Genomic DNA, 19,853 nt, shown 5'->3' with positions numbered 1-19,853 from the left:
TGAAGCTATAAAAGTTTTTAATTGTTTAACAGCTCCCTCACTAAACGCTGCTACTGCTGGGCGCCGCATGTGGTAAATGCCAACTGTATGTTACTTTGCCTCCCTGTCTAAACCTTCCATTCAAACCTACCACTAAAGAACCCGAAAAGTCAAATGAAACGTAAACCAGCATGTGTTCATCAATTCTCTTGAAAAAGGTTGTCGTCGTCGTCTCCCCCCCCCCCCCACGAACCTTCCCTTTCCTCACACTGCCCCGGGTGGGGGGGGGGTTTGTCGACGGGATCTGTTGGACACCTGCTGGCTTCGGGATTGTTGCTTGGCCGGCAACTCGGGCCCCTGTTGACGTTTTTATGGAAGGAATGTTAATGGTTGCTTGCCTGAGATTGTTGCCATGGCTCAGCTGGAGGCGAGAGGGATATCTGCCAATGAGACGGAGGAGGAGGAGGAGGAAGAGGAAGGAGGAGGAGGAAACGGTAGGCCTAGATGCTGAGGAGACCGGGGCAGCGCACATCAAAGCCGCTCTCACCCTCTTATCAGCGGCGTCCGACACGTTAGCAGAGCGAGACACCTCAGGGCTACTCTCCATGTTAATGCGCCGACTCTCGAATAGAGAGAGAGCAGCACAGCAGGGGGGAGAACAAACAGTAGATGAAGAGAAAGGGAAGTGATAGTGAAGAGAGAAGAGGGAGGAGGGTGGGGATGGGACCTGGCGGCACTCAGAAGTGCAAGTTCAGAGACTGTGAGGGGGCCGTACAGGTACAGTGAACACAATCTGCACGTGGACGGGCCCCAGTTTGGTACATATCCGTCAGTCTGCTCTACAAGTCAAAACTGCTGTTTTTTAGCGCTGGACTTTCAATGACATTCGCTCCATCCAGGTCAATTCTGTGGAGCCGCCGGACACCATTTCACACCCGTTTAACAAGTGGAAGATGTAATTGAAACAGTTTGGTGTGACCCTTAGCCAGTCCCCTGTTACCATACATGGAGTGTGTGTGCAATGGGGGGGATGATAAATGTGTCTGCCAACTACACCACTGGATGGGTGATGGGTGAGGCTGGGGATGGGGGTGGGGGTGGCGAAGCACACCCCACCCTGTTCTCCATAACCCCAGTTGTAAGGAAACAGAGGCCTAGTTCATTAACCACCCAGATTAGAGCCACTGGGGTGGAGCGGGTGGAAAAGCTTATTCCTGGTAAGCAAAAAAGACCATTGAGCTCTCCATTAATGGCATAAGGAGAGAGAGAGAGAGAGAGAGAGAGAGAGAGAGAGAGAGAGAGAGAGAGAGAGAGAGAGAGAGTTATGTATGAAGTGGCCTGCAGATTCGTTGGGATTCTGCACACACAGAGACTTGCAGTGTACTGTAAGCCATGCATAGCGAATGAACATATTAGGACAGACACTCACACACACTCATGGGGGCACAAACCCATGCCCCCCTCTACATGCACACAGATTGGGAGCACTCTTTCACTGCTTTCCCCGCTATACTTCACAGTTTCTGGTGGGGTGGAAGAGAAAAGATGTGTGTATCCAGACATGGTATTCTTTTAGTGTGATGAAAGTAATATGATCCTTAATAGCAGTAGTCAAGTTGTAAAAGAAAATCAGGGGGGATGGTGGATTTTATCATATTGGGACAATTTTAGCATCCCCACAGTGTGAGTGACTTCAGTGTCAGTGATTTGGTAGAAATGTCATTGCATGTGTGCGTGCCCCCTCCCTCGCCCACAGTATTTTACTCAATATGCGCAAAACTAAATGTTGAAATAGCAGTAACACCACGTTCATTGATAAAATGACACAAGGGATGGAAAGGGGGAATGGCAGTTTTAGAAGGGGGATGATTTTGAACGTTTTTATTTCAGGGGGGGATGCCATCCCACATCATCCCCCCTCAACTCGAGTGCTGCTTAATAGTAAAGTAATATGTCACTTCATGTGCTTATATGGCATTTTAGATATTGCCTCTTCCTCACAGAGACGTGGGACAGCACATACACTGGAAAATACCAGAGCCACCAAAATAAAATGAAAGACCAAAAGACGGCCTCACAGCAAGTGGCCATTCACTGAGCAGTGTGGGTTAGCTTAGCAACAAGTGGCAAAAGGTTGCTAGGAGACACCTTGGTCTCTAGGGGCTCTCACCCACACACACACCCCCAGACATATACACACACACACACACACACGGACGGACACACACACGGACGGACGGACACGAACACACACACACACACACACACACACACACACAGGCACATACAGGCACACACGAACACACACACACACACACGCACACACACACACACACAGACCAGTGTATTCACTAGGGATTGGCAGTTAACTCCTGATCTGTTGAAAATCCAACAGGAGTAAAACCGCTGTCTTTGGAGCGATGACACCTGACCTTTCACCTTTGACCATTTAGAAGTGTGAACTAACAGGAAGTGTCATGGTGAGTAGGTAACAACATGCCAGCTGTAAAAAAAATATTTAAAAAAACACCCCACCCCATCATGGCCCATGTCAGGCCCTGTGCTCTCACACGGGACACAGAGCTTAGGAAAAATATTTTGGTGTGATTTAATCTGAACAGCAATGTGTATCCATAATATGCAGTAGTTCTTACTCATGCATAAGTGTAGCTTTTATAAAGTGTAGGCCTGGTATTAGCATGAAAATGAGACCGAACCTTATCCATGTCTGCCAACCTTTTGTTGCAACATTCATAGTTAAACTAGCAGTGTTTGCATACCATACCAGTCACGGTAACATTATTGGAAATAAAAAAAAACGTTGATGAAAACTTGAAGGTCGGTTTCTGAAAAGGTCCATTTGGAACCAGCGAAAGGTCCATTTGGAACCGTCCTTCATCAAACCATCAGCAGCCAAAGTACCAAACTTTTAACAGTCCAGTCCAACATTGGTTGTTTTCTCTCCATGGTAACCCCCCTTTCCCAGGACAGAGGGGGTGCCCCCGGGGGGGTTTAAGGTAGGGGGGGGGTGTTTCAGGGTGACTGCCCCAGCTTTGGCAGCAGCCTTGAGAAAAAGGGTGTTTCTGGGGAAACCGAGTAGTCCCCATTTCCAAGGACTCCATGGTTTCCACATAGCAACGACCGGCAGTGTCGGTATTCTAAACACCGCTTTTCACACCGCCTATCGGCCTGCCAAAGCCACGCACCAAAAGAAAAACCTCAGGCTAATGTCACCATAACAGATGCCCCTAGGATTGTTTCCCAGGGGGGGTCAAAAGCCAAAAGGAGCTCCTGACGTCATCGAGATGATATTCTGTTTCAAGAGTGCTTCAATATCCATTCACTTCAAATCAGGAGTTGTCATGAACCTGTCAGCATGATTTGAGAACAATTCATTGAGAACCAAATTGAAATTGAATAGCCACACCCCCACACTCACGGAACCCCTTAGGACTTTACCAGGGAGTTAGTAAACCACTTATGCACGTATGCACTGAACGTGGAGATCCAATGACAATGTACCCTAAGAACTTGAACGTTTCGGTTCTCCTAAGCTTGAAGTGAGGCCTTTCGGAGAAGTTCTGCCCTCGTCTTTGGTGTGCAGGTTCCAGATGGTGGACACGCCCCCTCCACCACACCCACTCACCTACGCCGTCAACACCAGCTGTTCTCCAACTGACAGACAGACAGACAGACAGGAGAGCAAAGCCTGCAAACACTCATCTTCCCTTCCTCGACAACAGCCTCCCCATCTAGCCCCATACCTCTCTCTCTCTCTCTCTCTCTCACCCTCCACCCCACTCCCCCCTCTTTTTGGCTGGCCTTTTCAACCTTCACTTCAACAAAAGAAACAAAAGAGGCAGTGCCGCAGAGACAGAGAAAAGAGAGAGAGAGAGAGAGGGAGAGAAAAGAGAGAGAGAGAGAGACTGGAGAGAGAGAGAGCAGACTAATCTTTCAGAGGGGTATGAACACTTTACGAACTAGCAGGCAAAAATATGCAAACATATTATACACACACGTATGGGCACCGATATGCAGACTGTTGACACAAACACAACACAATGCAACAAAACACCTCAATCCAACTGGTTTAGTGAGCACATCACACTGCACCTTCTGGAACATTCTGAACATGCTGAATTTACAGTGCAAAGTGAATGAACATGACAAAAGATGGGTGAGGTTTGTGTGTGAGAGTGAGTGAGTGAGTGAGTGTGTGCCTTTCCAAGCTCTCCCTCTGCACCTGCCCCAGGTGGGGGTCTCATCTCCTCATAATCATCTGAGCTTTTGACAAAGACCTCCTCCGCCATGTCATTCTATCTCACCAGAAGGGCCTCATTCTCTAAATGGCCGCTTGAACTTGCTAGAAAAGAGTGGCAATGCTAGGAAGTGTGTGGTGGTGAGGGATGGAGGGGAGAACAAGGAATAGTAAAGAGAGAGAAAGAGGGATACAGGGAGAGAAAGAAACGGGGGGGGGGGCGAGAGGAAGAGCCCGACACAAGTGCTGATGCCACCTCTCAAAACTCAACTTTGCCCTCACCGCGGGGCTGTGTAAACTGCCCCCTGCCCCACCTTACCCTTTGGTAAGAGCAGAAATTGTTCATGCAGAAAGGTGTAAATATTCTGTAAAATGCTGATATAAAACCATGTTCATCGTACATACATATTACTATCATTCTCTCAAATATACAATATCCATCACCCAACCCCCTACTATGCAAAAAACTGTATCTTGCAAAAAAAGACTGAGTTCTTGTATTTCAACATCTCTGCTGGTATGTTACATGCATGGGAAGTGTGCAGGGTGCCCCTTCGAGTTAATAATTTACACTCTGATAGGGCACTTCAGCGGTGCTTCAAAGGAATTCCAATACAGCACTGTGTCTAGATTTCGCTGCAAAGTGATCTAGGCCCCCATTTACATATTTGAATAATGAACACGCTTTTCGCTCTAATTAAACCCTAAGAGAGTTTGGGAGTCAAAAGTCAATGTTATCTTAAAAAAAAAAAAGGCATCAGCCATTTTCACCAAAACTCCATGGGGTTAGTCATTTGAATAAGGGCATGTCTAGAGGGGGCATGGGGACCTCTTGACCAATGAACATCAACAGAAACAGGCATCCAAATTAGATTAGATGAATGCACATTTACTAAGAACTAAGAAACTAGTGAAAAGAATCAGTCGTACCAAAGGAGCCTTGTGCAGGGCGTACTATAGTCAGTACCACTGCCACAAAATGAATAAAGATGAGAATTAAGAGCAAAGTGTCTAGGCTTTATTAGGTAAAATAATTGTCACACTATGGGGTAGGCCTATCTTAAGATCTAGCTTTGAGCGACTCAAATCAAGTGTATATCCGGCTACATGGAGCTAAACACAGAACTATTGGGTCAAGGACCGACAGGCCTTATATATTCTACACTGATTGAGCGTGATATGCTTGCTACGCTCGTCTTTGTCAATTCCAAGAACCCCTGATTGATACAGTACAGCTCGAGATCATCTTCGATGGCTGCCGTCTATCTAGCGAGATCCACCGATCTCAAACGACGGCGATGTCTAGTTGGACTGACACGGGGTATCTGATCCTGCACCCCGCTCCTTCGTCTAGGGGGGTTTTAGCATTGCACCACCAGCGTATTTGACCTAATCTTTTTTTGCATCTGTTGGCTTGCAAAGCCCCATTTAAATGCCACATCACTCCGATAAGGTTATTGAGTTAATGCCCACTGACATAATTCAATTGAGTATTTAATCTGGCCATGGGAGTAGATGTGGTGGAGACCCCTTTGATCGTAAGTGCAGCGATCACATATCTAGAAAGCCTGGTTGTCCTTCCCGGTTAACTTGTCCTTGTGTCCATGTTGAACAGACAAAAAGCGTTCTGACTGATCAGGGACCAGGGTCGTGATTTTTGTCTTCATTACAAGTTTGTGGCACTTAATGCTGTGGCCGCTCTGGCCTGACCGAGCACACTGCGAGACACAGTTAATCAACGCCGTCGCTGATGATGTACTGCCATCGCTACCCACTCGCAGTTTGTCAAATCTCCGGTCCGCCCCAGTCCGTCCTTGACATCTCCCCACCTGTTAATTACCAGACCGCCGGGAGAAATGTCACGGCAAACAGTAAACAAGACAAATCACCCGAACGTCTAGTCTCTCGTCAGACAGCTCCCCCCCGACCTCCCTGTTCACCGCTGTGGAGGACACCCTGACTGTGCACTCCTGGAGACACCCTGACTGTTCACTATGGAGACACCCTGTCTGTTCACCATGGAGACACCCTGACTGTTCACTCCTGGAGACACCCTGACTGTTCACCATGGAGACACCCTGGCTGTTCACTCCTGGGGACACCCTGACTGTTCACCATGGAGACACCCTGGCTGTTCACCATGGAGACACCCTGACTGTTCACTCCTGGAGACACCCTGACTGTTCACCATGGAGACACCCTGACTGTTCACTCCTGGAGACACCCTGGCTGTTCACTCCTGGAGACACCCTGACTGTTCACCATGGAGACACCCTGACTATTTCCTCCTGGAGACACCCTGGCTGTTCACTCCTGGAGACACCCTGACTGTTCACCATGGAGACACCCTGACTGTTCACCATGGAGACACCCTGACTGTTCACCATGGAGACACCCTGACTGTTCACCATGGAGACACCCTGACTGTTCACCATGGAGACACCCTGACTGTTCACCATGGAGACACCCTGACTGTTCACCATGGAGACACCCTGACTGTTCACCATGGAGACACCCTGACTGTTCACCATGGAGACACCCTGACTGTTCACTCCTGGAGACACCCTGACTGTTCACCATGGAGACACCCTGACTGTTCACCCATGGAGACACCCTGACTGTGCACTCCTGGGGACACCCTGACTGTTCACTCCTGGAGACACCCCGACTGTTCACCATGGAGACACTGTGACTGTTCACCATGGAGACACCCTGGCTGTTCACTCCTGGAGACACCCTGACTGTGCACTCCTGGAGACACCCTGACTGTTCACCATGGAGACACCCTGACTGTTCACCATGGAGACACCCTGCCTGTTCACTCCTGGAGACACCCTGACTGTTCACCATGGAGACACCCTGACTGTTCACCATGGAGACACCCTGACTGTTCACCATGGAGACACCCTGACTGTTCACCCATGGAGACACCCTGACTGTTCACTCCTGGAGACACCCTGACTGTTCACCATGGAGACACCCTGACTGTTCACTCCTGGAGACACCTTGACTGTTCACTCCTGGAGACACTGTGACTGTTCACCATGGAGACACCTTGACTGTTCACCATGGAGACACTGTGACTGTTCACCATGGAGACACCCTGACTGTTCACCATGGAGACACCCTGACTGTTCACCCCTGGAGACACCCTGACTGTTCACTCCTGGAGACACCTTGACTGTTCACTCCTGGAGACACTGTGACTGTTCACCATGGAGACACCCTGACTGTTCACCATGGAGACACCCTGACTGTTCACTCCTGGAGACACCCTGACTGTTCACTCCTGGAGACACCCTGACTGTTCACTCCTGGAGACACCCTGACTGTTCACTCCTGGAGACACCCTGACTGTTCACCATGGAGACACCCTGACTGTTCACCATGGAGACACCCTGACTGTTCACTCCTGGAGACACCCTGACTGTTCACCATGGAGACACCCTGACTGTTCACTCCTGGAGACACCCTGACTGTTCACCATGGAGACACCCTGACTGTTCACCATGGAGACACCCTGACTGTTCACCATGGAGACACCCTGACTGTTCACTACTGGAGACACCCTGACTGTTCACTCCTGGAGACACCCTGACTGTTCACTCCTGGGGACACTGTGACTGTTCACCATGGAGACACCCTGACTGTTGTGTTCACTCCTGGAGACACCCTGACTGTTCACTCCTGGGGACACTGTGACTGTTCACCATGGAGACACCCTGACTGTTCACCATGGAGACACCCTGACTGTTCACCATGGAGACACCCTAGTGTTCACTCCTGGAGACACCCTGACTGTTCACCATGGAGACACCTTGACTGGCTGAGTCAGGCTGACTGACTGACTGACTGACTGACTGACTGACTGACTGGGGAGCACTTTGAGGACATTTGGTGAGACAGGGCCTGATGAAAGGTTTTAACGCCACACATTTGTTCTAGCCTGTACAGCTGCCTGACCATGGAAAACAAGGGCAGAAAACACCCATCCCCCCTTCTCTCTAACCTCTGACACCGTAACAGTTACATGGTGTCTGGGGTGACACTTGGCACCGTTTATTGAGGGAGAAGTGTGTTCAAACCCAGTGGTCATCATCGTAGTCCTCTCTTCCCAATATATCTGTGAAGTACTGATGCATCAATAAACTCAGCTAGAGGCAATTACCCTTTCACGTTTATTCAACCACTACGGTTCATTCACATAAGATAACTTAACCTCTATATACTTACCGATACATATCGTTATTGAAATCCTACAACCTTTTTGATTCATGGGATTGTCAGTGGTTCTGCAGCTTTTTTGTATTTGCATTCCCTGTCGGTTCATGTCTAGACTAAGACTTAAAATGAGTGAAAATCCTATTCCTCACCCCTCACCCCTCACCTGGCACCCTTGCAAAATTGCACTTTTTACTCAGGTCATCCCAGGTCAGGTCTTTAAAGGTCAAAACGAGCACATATAATGGTAGCATTTATAGACATGGGCCAAGGGTCATTTTACCAAGTCATGGGCTGCTCGGTGTTTTCTTGTCTTGACTTTGTCCAGGTACAAGTGCGGAAATATCACACTTCTCCAATAGAAGATCATACGCATTCATTTGAAAAGCAGAGGCATTGTGCAATATGTTCATGCCTTGGTGACTGCTTCCTTTGTGCCCATTTTCCACTCTGTAAAAATGTGTCCCAATTAGCCCCTCTACGACCCAACATGAACCACAAGAGCAGAGCCTGTGTTAGTCAGCTTCAGGCAACACTGGCCAGCTTGAACTAGGCTTTATATTCATTTGCACATGAACAACCAGTATTGAATAACAAAACTTTTTCAAATGAACAATAACTCATTTGTAGTCTTTACGACAGGAGACCAATGTCAGCCATTCTTGATTCCCCAGACTTTGGATCTCCATGCTGTTGGATAGGCCTAAAAACCCTAGAATACTGACGACAAATTCAGTGTCGGTATAAATTCAGTCAAATCTAACGGCCAATCCTCATCAGGATGCAGTGTTCTCGGCTTAAACCGAGCCGTCGGTTCAGTTATGAAGCAATCTTTACATGAGGAGAATCTATGACCTCGAGGCATGCGAAATGGAAAGGGCACACACTCTCACTGACTGGCTCGTATGTCTGGGCTGATGGCACTGAGACAAATGAACATCTCTCTCACTCTCTCTCTCACACACACACACACACACACACACACACACACACACACAACCATGACGGCCTGAACTTGAACTTTGGCCTCCTAATAACTGACCCAGATTTTTAACACATCTGATTTTAACACACATGGCATTCACTGTCTGGCTGCATGGTGCTTTCAAACAACTGCTGCTTGCCATCGGATTGGATTTAATGGAAGGAAGTGATTCACTGAATGAAATGGTATTAATTTGCCCACAGGAAATGTCACCCCTACCTCTCTCCTTGTCTTTATTCATAGAGCATGTCTTCAGCACAGGGCCATATAACACTGTCACTCCACATACTGAGATACTGGCATGCAAATGGGGGATCAGACTTGCTGCATCTTTTGGGGTCTAAATGTCGGAATAAAAGAAGGTATAGACCCTGTAATATAGGACCAGTATACTTTAATGTCTTTAACTGGATTTGTTCTTTTGTCAATTACACGTTCATTTGTTCATAAACTGTTTAGTCAAACACCCGCCGGGTAGGAAAACAAGTTAATAATTAATCCTAACAATATACTTTTTATTTATGATCTGTAAAATACTTATACTTATACGAGATTCGAGAAAACCCAGAAATTTATTTACACCAGACACACTGCAACCCAACAATCACAATACTTCATAGCTGGATTTAGGGGAGGCTGGAAACAGTCAGCGTGGTTAGTTCTACAAAACATTCACGTCTCAATTGCATCTGATTTTGGAGGAAGAAAAAAAAAGTACATAACGTGTTCCTTCACACGTGTTTTTGTGGATCATTATTTATTTATCATTATTTAACTCTAAATAAAAAACAATCGGGCACCCGGTGCCGCGTAGCGCCACATTGTTGACACTTTCTTTTCCTTGGAAGTGATAAACATTGTAACATTGTTACCAAACAGCAATAGACCACTTCTCCCTTCCCATGTAGTGATTGTAAACATCTAGCAAGTTGGTGAAATCAAGTTAGTTACAATTTGAGAGTCGACCCTATAACAAATAAGAATAAAAGAGACAAATAGCACCACAATGGCTATGACTCCATCACGAATAGCCCAATAGTGATCGTTAGCCTACCGCCGAGGGACAAGCCTCACTTTGCAAAACTGCAATTTTAATATACTATAACACACTGATATAGTATAGTTGTCGATGCAATACACATCATGCAATATTACAATGCATGTATGAACACTAACATTCAATGTATGAAACATGGTTTTGCAACATAGTAAAGTGGCCTATGCTATGGATGGCAGCAGTCAGGTGCAATGAAAGTGCCAGCGTGTTTTAAAACAAAAAATCAATTAAAACAACATTCACTCACCTTAAATGATTATAAAAGAAGGTTTTTTAATTCCCCGACCCACCGTTTCGTTCACCTCTTTTGAGTAACAGGCAAAGCAAGAGAAGTTTTCGGTGCCCCCTCGGACTGGGGGGAGGGTTGGGGGCAAGCTTATCCAATTTGTCAGCACCGAGGGCTTCTAAATCCAGGGAAATCACAACAGTCTCCACGGGTTACAACTTGAGAAACACGAATTCCATTGTCGTTCAAACTTGAGAGTTTTGGTTGGAGTTTGTTTTCTTGCTGGTTTTTTAAGAGTTCTTTCACGAGAGCTGCTTGCTTCATCAACCTTGCAGACTTTACTTAAAATACATGCATGCAAAATACATACATTTTCTTCTCAAGTTGCACACTGGTGCGCTTTCGTATCCCAGCCACATGTACCCGGCGAATAGTGTGGAGAATGGATAGATTGTAGACGATAGATTACCTCACAGGGCCAGCCCTCGATGCGCGTAAAAAAAGGGGCTTGGCTTGGCCATCCAAACTAGTCAAATGCCCTGGGTACATGAGGCACCCCTCCTGGCCAATTTGAGGTAGACATGATATTTGATTTACAATCAGGGGGATGTTAGGGGGGGAGTAGATAGATAGATTCACTTTTAATGAATGTGCAATAATACTATGTGCAATATGACAACCCTCGTGTACATAAGGTTCAGAGATAGGAAATGTTAGAATAGGTATAGCATAGCATAGAGTACAGCACAGTGTTTTATTTGTACAGTATAGTATAGTGGATAGTGTACATAGCCTTTATGTATGTAAACCAGCTCTTTTCCCTTCTTGTTTTTAGTATTTTTTTCCTAGCACCAGGGGAGCCCCCCCTCCTAAATTTCGTTGTATGGTACCTGTACTATATCAATGACAATAAAGACCATTCATTCATTCATTCATTCATTCATTCATTCATTCATTCATTCATTCATTCATAGATTGACAGTGTTGTTATGGTGATTTATCAGGATGCACATTTTGCCTGAGATAATTTAGGACTAGTTATAATAGACACACAAACAAATTGGGATATATACCATTTCAAATAACTGTATTCAATTAACCTTTAAAAAGTGCCCATTTAAGGATTTTCAAAGTATTTGACTTATAGCTAGTTATATATGAATGAATGAATGAATGAATGGACTTTATTGTCATTGCTACAGTACAGGTACCAAACAACGAAATTTATCCAATTTGTTTTACACTAAACATTTCCGTTATCTTTGTCAGCTCCTTGTGTTGGAGGGTTTGAATACTGCCTTCTTTGGTGAGTCCTCATGATGTCATCTCCTTGTGTTAGAGGGTCTCACCTTCAACATCTCATGCATATCAATGGAGACCACACATAGAACACAAACCCCCCAGCGCACACACACACACACACACACACACACACACACACACACACACACACACACACACACACACACACACACACACACACACACACACACACACACACATCGTCTTGAAGGAGAGTTTTTCTCTGTCTCTCTACCCCCCTCTCTAGGTGAAAAAGACCTCTCACTTCTCTCTGTTAATAAAGATGCCATTTAAATATGCTGTGCTCTCACAGGCCAGTTTAAAATATGCGGTGTTCTCTCAGGTCAAGGATGCATCCCATTCCTACCCCCATGCCACTCTTTTAAAAGCCACTAAACCCCTTCGTATTGAACTACTCACAAACAAGAGAAGGAGAACAATGCAGGTTAACCAGGGCATGAGACAACAAGGGGAAGAGGGATGGAGAGAAATAAAATAACAAGAGGGGGGGGGGGGGGGATATAATAAATAATCTGAGTTAGAGAAGGAGATTGGGTGAAAGTGAAAAAGAGAGAGGGAGAGGGAGGCGTATTTTGTCTGACCCCACTAGTTTGTGTGGATGTGGATGTGTGTATGTGTGTGTGTGTGTGTGTGTGTGTGTGTGTGTGTGTGTGTGTGTGTGTGTGTGTGCACATGCATGTGTGTGGTTTGGTTGTGTGTGAGTATTAGCAAGCACAGGCCAGTATTTGTGGCAGGGGGACAGAGAGGTGCAGGGCAGGGGACAGAGAGGTGGGGTGGCAGGGGGACAGAGAGGTGGGGTGGCAGGGGGACAGAGAGGTGGGGTGGCAGGGGGACAGAGAGGTGGGGTGGCAGGGGGACAGAGAGGTGGGGTGGCAGAGGGACAGAGAGGTGGGGTGGCAGGGGGACAGAGAGGTGAGGGGTGGCAGGGGGACAGAGAGGTGGGGTGGCAGGGGGACAGAGAGGTGAGGTGGCAGGGGGACAGAGAGGTGAGGTGGCAGGGGGACAGAGAGGTGGGGTGGCAGGGGGACAGAGAGGTGAGGTGGCAGGGGGACAGAGAGGTGAGGTGGCAGGGGGACAGAGAGGTGTGGGGTGGCAGGGGGACAGAGAGGTGAGGTGGCAGGGGGACAGAGAGGTGGGGTGGCAGGGGGACAGAGAGGTAGGGGGACAGAGAGGTGTGGTCGCAGGGGGACAGAGAGGTGGGGTGGCAGGGGGACAGAGAGGTGCGGTGGCAGGGGAAAGTAGGGTATGTGAATGAGCGCGCCTGTCTGCCAGGGCCAACACACTGCATTCATGCCTCCCGAAACACTAAGCCATTCATCCCCCAACTCCAGCTCTCAGACTTCTCTCCTGAATACCGACTCTGCTTTTCAGAGAGAGAGAGAGAGAGAGAGAGAGGGAAGAGCTGGATAGGCTTGGATAAGAGGGGGGGGAGGGGGGTAGGCATGGGGATTTGGGGGGTCAAGGGGTACGTCCCCCCCCTCCTTGTGTTGATTCACACAGAGTGGTTCATGAGAAACGCTTCAGTCACTGGGTTATTTCACACTTTGTGACCTACGGGTACTTGCTTTTGAAGCACCGAGGGTTTCCAACAAACATAATGATTCAAACTCACACAGTTATAATGTTTTAGATGTCCAGATGATTTGCCTATAGCAAAAAAAGAGAACCATGTTAGACTATTAAGCAAAATAGGAATTCCTTTCTTCACATTTCCTCCAATCATGCTCATACAAAAGTGCACCCATGAAGGTTTTAAGTTTATAGTTACATCCCATTATACAAGTATAAGAGAGTAATTTTGTGGCCGTAGTTAACTGCTAGAGATATTGTGGCAGTAGTTAAAAAAAATATATATATATATATATATATGATAATAATAATTGTTTTATTGCCATGCAATCAACTTGTCAGTCAATTGTTTGAATTCGGTATTTTACGCTCTAGGCCAGGGGTCGGCCATAGACGGCGACCCTGGAGCAATTAGGGGTTCAGTGCCTTGCTCACTTCGACACGTGGCCAGCCGTGATTCAAACCGCTGCGAGCTGCCAACTTTTGCAATCATTAGACCAGTGTTTCTCAACCCTCTCCTCGGGGCGCCCCAGCCGCACCACATATTTGATCTGTTCCACCACCAGCACACCTGATTCTACTAATCAAGTACAAAGCAATTATGGTTTGTACTTGATTAGTTGAATCAGGTGTGCTGGTGGTGGCGCCCCGAGGAGAGGGTTGAGAAACACTGCATGACGGCGGCTCTACTGGCTGAGCTACGCAGCCTCCCCAGGCCCTAAGGCAGATAAGGCAGATAAGACAAGGTCAATGAAGTGGCAATACTTAGGCTATAAGAGACAAGTGGGACAAATAAGACAAGTGACAATAGTTGGAAGACACAAAGAGGAGCTCCTATCGCTACTGTTTATCTGCATAACTGTGATTGGATGGCTTTCTATTGGCCAAATATCCATGCCTGCATTAGAACTATAGCTTACCCTGTTTCTGAGGTATAAAGGTATTATGCAGAACTATAGCTTACCCTGTTTCCAAGGTATAATGGTATTATGCATTTTGTGTCCTGATATTGCTTTGGCTTAGGCATAGCCGGCACAGGGGACGGTTAATACCACCTAGGCAAATGTGTTATGGTGCTATAAATACCCCCGTCTTAATCTCCATGAGTTCTGTCTAAACCACAGACCTCGAGACACAATATTCGGTGCCCTTTGATGGAAACATGTTTTTCATTATGGGGAATAAAAATGGGGAATGTATTGAAACATAAAAAATAAAAATAAACGGCGTTTCATGATATTATCTGTTGAGAAAACCAGATGATCTAAAAAAAAAACAACAACACACAAACAAAAAAACAGGACACATTTAATGCCATGTGTGGAGGTAAAGCCTTTGGTCAGATTATTGCGGCGGATACTTTACGTCATTGGATTTGAAAAAACCAAAACAACCTCCCCCTAATCTCAGGTAGTCTACTATACTAAATCAACATATCTGACTCTATCTTATGTAGTTCCACTATAGGGTGGAGTAAGCCACAAACAAGCCTGGACTCCAACTGCTACATATGGCCACTCTCAAGGTCATAAAGTAACATTTTAATAGACCTTGTCAGATGGTACAGCTGACTGATGTTAATGCCAATAACCTATTGGATTGGCACACTTAAATCCCTCATACCCTATTTGCCGCCGGGCAATGATAGATTGCTTTTTCATACTGTGGGGTGTTTTACTGTATGCGTTTCATGTATTGATCAGATTTGAGGCTGGGTGGTTTATTGCAATGCAAGCCATTATACCCAGTCACTGCTTTTATGACAAATATAGCAGTGCTATTGTAGTGTATTTTCATATGACGTGGCCATGGCAACCCAACGGCCACGTAGTGAAAGCAACATAGTAGGAGACTCTGTTTGACTCTGTTTTACTCATCCAGGGCTTGCTTGAGGGCAGAAACATATTTGTCATTTATCTGATTCGTTCCCCTATTCACTAGATAACCGTCCGTTTGTGTTGTTTCTGTTAGGAAAGATAGGGAGAGACACACGGTGGCCTTTTGACAATGCATATGCAGAGGATGGAATGTCATCATGGGAGGATAATTGCATTGGGGTCGAGTCAGCAAAACGGCCATAACATAGGTTACATTGGAATTGTATTAGAACATAGGGTGAGTTGCATTATAATAAGACAATGACATCCTATTTGCAGGACGGAGAATGGCCTCACCTACTCACTGGTATGCTTTGTATTCAACCAAATTAAAGTAACGTGGACTCTGTTTAGTTGGCTCAGCGAAATAATAGTGACAGGGTATAAAGTCCGCTACGTAGATGGACTCTTTCTCTTTATTTTTTCACATCCATCCTGTGACCGATTCGGACCATCAGCTCCATTGAAGGGGCCATGCTGTGTAACCTGCTTTTTTGAATAAACAAGTCTTGCTCAAATTTGCTCAAGAATTCTTCTTCATTTTTAGTAAGTAACAGATACCAAAATATATACGAAATAATGGCGAGACTAGCCCAGGAGTTAATTAATAGCTTATAAGTAATTATAGTGACCGTCAATTTTTACATCTCTTCATTCAGCGCCTGGAGGTAAGTACCTTTCTCTGCTCTTTCTCTGTCTCTCCCTCTCCCTCTGCCTCTCTCTCTCTCTCCCTCTGCCTTTCTCAAATTGGTTCCCTTCCTCTCTCACTCTCTGTCTCTCTGTCCCTCTCTCTCCCTGTCAGACTTCCAGCTTTGATGTAATTAAATGATCTTAAGCTAAACAAAAGAATTTAGATTTGTGTTGAGTATCTGTTAGAAATATAAGATAATTACAATTGGATTGAATTTAAAGAGCCGGATTTAGAAATCTGTATTTGTACATAAATGTGTAAATTGCACTGTATTGGGAAAATATCGTGTGTGTGTGTAAGCCTGGTACTAAAGGAAGACGAACTTTAGTAGTGTCTACATGAAAAGTGTAGGCTTGTCGACAGAAAATTAACGGAAGACGTTTTGTTAATGGGTCGGCAATATTGGTTATTGTGAAGATTAGCGAGAAGCTGATGAATGTGTTATTATGTGTATGGAATGAGCATTCCTGTTTGATAAAAGTGTAATTGGACTGTAAAGTCTGTTTTGGAAGACAAGAGGTCCTTTGTCCTTGTCAGCGGAGCACAAACACGCACGCAGGCACGCACAGACACACACAGGCTCAGATTTCTCTTGGGAGAGAGACCGTGGAAAAAAGGCATTAGAGAATATTAAAGTGAAATAATACGTTTAACTGCATTGAAAGATAATCTTGATATTGCGGAGTCGTGAATGTGCTCTGTTTGAGAAGACCGTGGTTTTTCGAGGAAAAACCGTGGGGTAGAGCCCATCCCCTCCCTTTCTGTGTGTCTCATTTCAGAGAAAAAAAAAAGGCTGCAAAAAAGCACACATGCACACACGGAGTTGAAAATCCTTTCTACTACAAAGGGAACCTGAATTTGATTGTTGCATAAAAGATAAAGTTAAAATCCATTTCACATAGACTATAGTGGTATAGAGATAAAGTGGGTTGATCGTTGGGGTATTTTAAAGTAGTTTGGGGATATTTGTTGAGTTTTCATTCACAAGTCTAGTGGAAAGCGGGCGCATGCGCGTTAGCCGGAGCACATTCCATACTAAGGGCGTAGCCCAGCAGAGACTAGAGAACACAGATTCTTTTTCCTCCATTTTTCTTCCTTGCCTTTCATCTCTCTCTGTAATAAAGTTGTGATTGCAGAAATCACGAAAGTTAAGCATAGTTTGTTAAAAGTAAAGATAGATTGTGGGCTTTTGATAGATTCAAAGGAAAAGAGGCCAGTCGTTCTGTGAGACATCTGTTTTCTGAGCAGAACACAGGAAGATTTATGACCATCGATAAAACAGCTCTGTGACTCTCGGTCTGCCTGTTTGCATAGAAGACAGAGATCTGTAGAGAACATTTATAGAATGATGTTTGTAAATGACTGTTGAATATTACATTACTTGTTTAAATACTAATTGATTGAATTAATTATTCAGATCATTTCATTGTCTGTTTCACAAAACAATTGATTGATTCCACAGGTTTGGTCAAATGTCTGTGACTGTCTAATGAAAACTATTCTGAATAACCATTCATTTTGTTTAATATTTTGATAACAGATAATTGACTCCACAGGTTTTAAATCAATGTATATGATGATATAATGAATAATTCTAACTAGTCATTAATTCCTTTCACTTAATAGTTGATTTATTTACAGATTGTAATTAATATTTGTAAGTTACTTTTCAGCATATTGTGATCGCTGAAGCATTGTGTTTGATAGGAGAAAAATAATAGGTTGTGACTTGAGATCACGACAGGGTGTTTTGAAGCAATCGATACCCAAGTCGGTTGCTTGGCGCCATCTAGTGGACAAAACACGACAAGACATTTTAAAACACTAATCCTCAGTGAGATCTATCTGAGGTCGATGAAATAGTCCTTTACATTAATAAATGGATGGTTGTAAATGATTGTAATATATTACATTACTTTAATTAATTTAATTAATTACAAATTGATTGAATTAATTATTCAGATCATTTCATTTTCTGTTTTCACAAAACTTTGATCAATTGTTTTGTGACAATCTAATGATAACCATTCCTTTGTTTGATATGTTGATAATAGCTAATTGACTTCACAGGTTTACATCAATGAAGTGTACGATTGTACAATGACTAAGTCTAATTAATCATTCATTCCTTTCAAATAACAAGTCGATTTCTTTACAGATTGTAATGAATAATTAATCATTCATTCCTTCCAAATAACAAATCAATTTCTTTACAGGTTGTTGTCACTATTCGTATTTTACATCTTTTTATTTCAAGTTCTTTTTCACAGCTTTTGATTAAAGAAGAGCAGAACAGTTTATATCTGAGGATTGAGCAATCAAGGGTTTTGTGAATCAGAAAGCGTGACCTGCCTTTGTAATTTGATAAATTGTGTTGAACAGCCTTTGTAGTTTAATAATTAAAGTTGACCTGAACTATAATTAGTATTGACTGAGCAATTAAGTGATACACATTCATACACAATAAGGGAAAAACATTTAGATTAAAACTAAACTAAATTTGGATTGAATTGAATTGAAATTAAATTGAATTTAAATTTGAATTGAATGATTATTTAGTTATGATTATTAATAATTAATTAATATTAATTAATAGTGATAATTGATTGTTAGTGATTAATTAGTTATGATTATTTAAATAATTTAAATAAAATTGAATTAAAATTTTAATTAAATTTAAATTAAAACACACACACATAGATTACATTTAAGTCAATAATACACAATACCACTGAAACAATCCGTTGTTCTGAATTGTAATGTTCTGTGTAGACAGTTGACGCAGTTAAAAGTTGGACTAGCATCTGTTTAGCAGATACGGCAACAGAAGGTGGGTTGTAAGAAAAGTACACCTTATAGCATATTTTCAGCATATTAAGCAGTATAAATATTTCAGACATGGGAGCCAAACCCAGTAACATTGTGAGGGCTGTTAATACAGACAAGGGAATATTAGCAAATTCATCCCCTGTGGCTATAGTGGAAAAAATGAATCCTCTTGTTAAGGAGATTAGCAAAATGTCAACGAAATGGAATATTCGTTGGGCAGACATTGAACAACCATGGCCAGAAGAGGGCACCTTTGACTTACAATTAATTGCAACATTGGAGATACTTATCAATGCACATAAGGCGCATCAAAAAGGAAAGATTAGATCAGAGAAACGCAGGTTAGAGTTAGCTATTTTAGACCTCTTCAAGGTAGAGGGGCAGAAAGTAGCATTAGCTTGGAATAAGAAAACAGCTCACATGGATCCAGAAAAAAGAGATGAATTGGCCAAAGCAATGGAAGAGAAAGTGAACATTCCATTCTCACACACAGCTCCAATCTCCAGTCCTCCTCCCTATGCCAAGATACTGGAGGACAATTCTCAGCGGATCTACCCTCAGGTCCCCGTCCTAAGTACGAACGGAGCCTTCACTATCAAAGATGGGGGTGATAATGTACTAGAGAGGGGAAGAGCGAAAGTGACCGTGGATTTCGAACCAGAGAACAAGACAGATGACAATGAAGATGGCAGTGGAGGTGAAGGCGAATGTTCCGGTGCTGACAGCAATGCACAGGGAGGTTACAGTGCTCAGATCAGAAAACTAATAGCCAGGGCCGAAAAACAGGGAAGGACAAGACGCTATAAAAAGGGAAAAGAAGAAAGTGGTTCTGAAGATG

At 44.3% G+C, this 19,853-nt stretch overlaps 1 protein-coding gene across 1 annotated transcript in view; it reads left to right on the top strand.

The window, feature by feature from the left end:
- Positions 1 to 391: 391 nt before the first annotated feature.
- stmn3 (stathmin-like 3) overlaps positions 392 to 19,853 on the top strand; it is a gene marked incomplete at both ends in the record, with an annotated part of 57,069 nt that continues 37,607 nt past the window's right edge. Inside the window, one exon of the mRNA XM_080545991.1 lies at positions 392 to 473. Within this exon, the coding sequence (XP_080402117.1) occupies positions 392 to 473 (82 nt within the window). The remainder of the gene's footprint in view (positions 474 to 19,853) is intronic.

This window comes from Nansenia antarctica (genome assembly GCF_963989245.1).
Source record: "Nansenia antarctica genome assembly, chromosome: 15".
NCBI lineage: Eukaryota > Metazoa > Chordata > Actinopteri > Argentiniformes > Microstomatidae > Nansenia > Nansenia antarctica.
The sequence above is the reverse complement of the archived record's forward strand: the minus strand, read 5'-3'. Positions and strand labels throughout refer to the sequence as shown.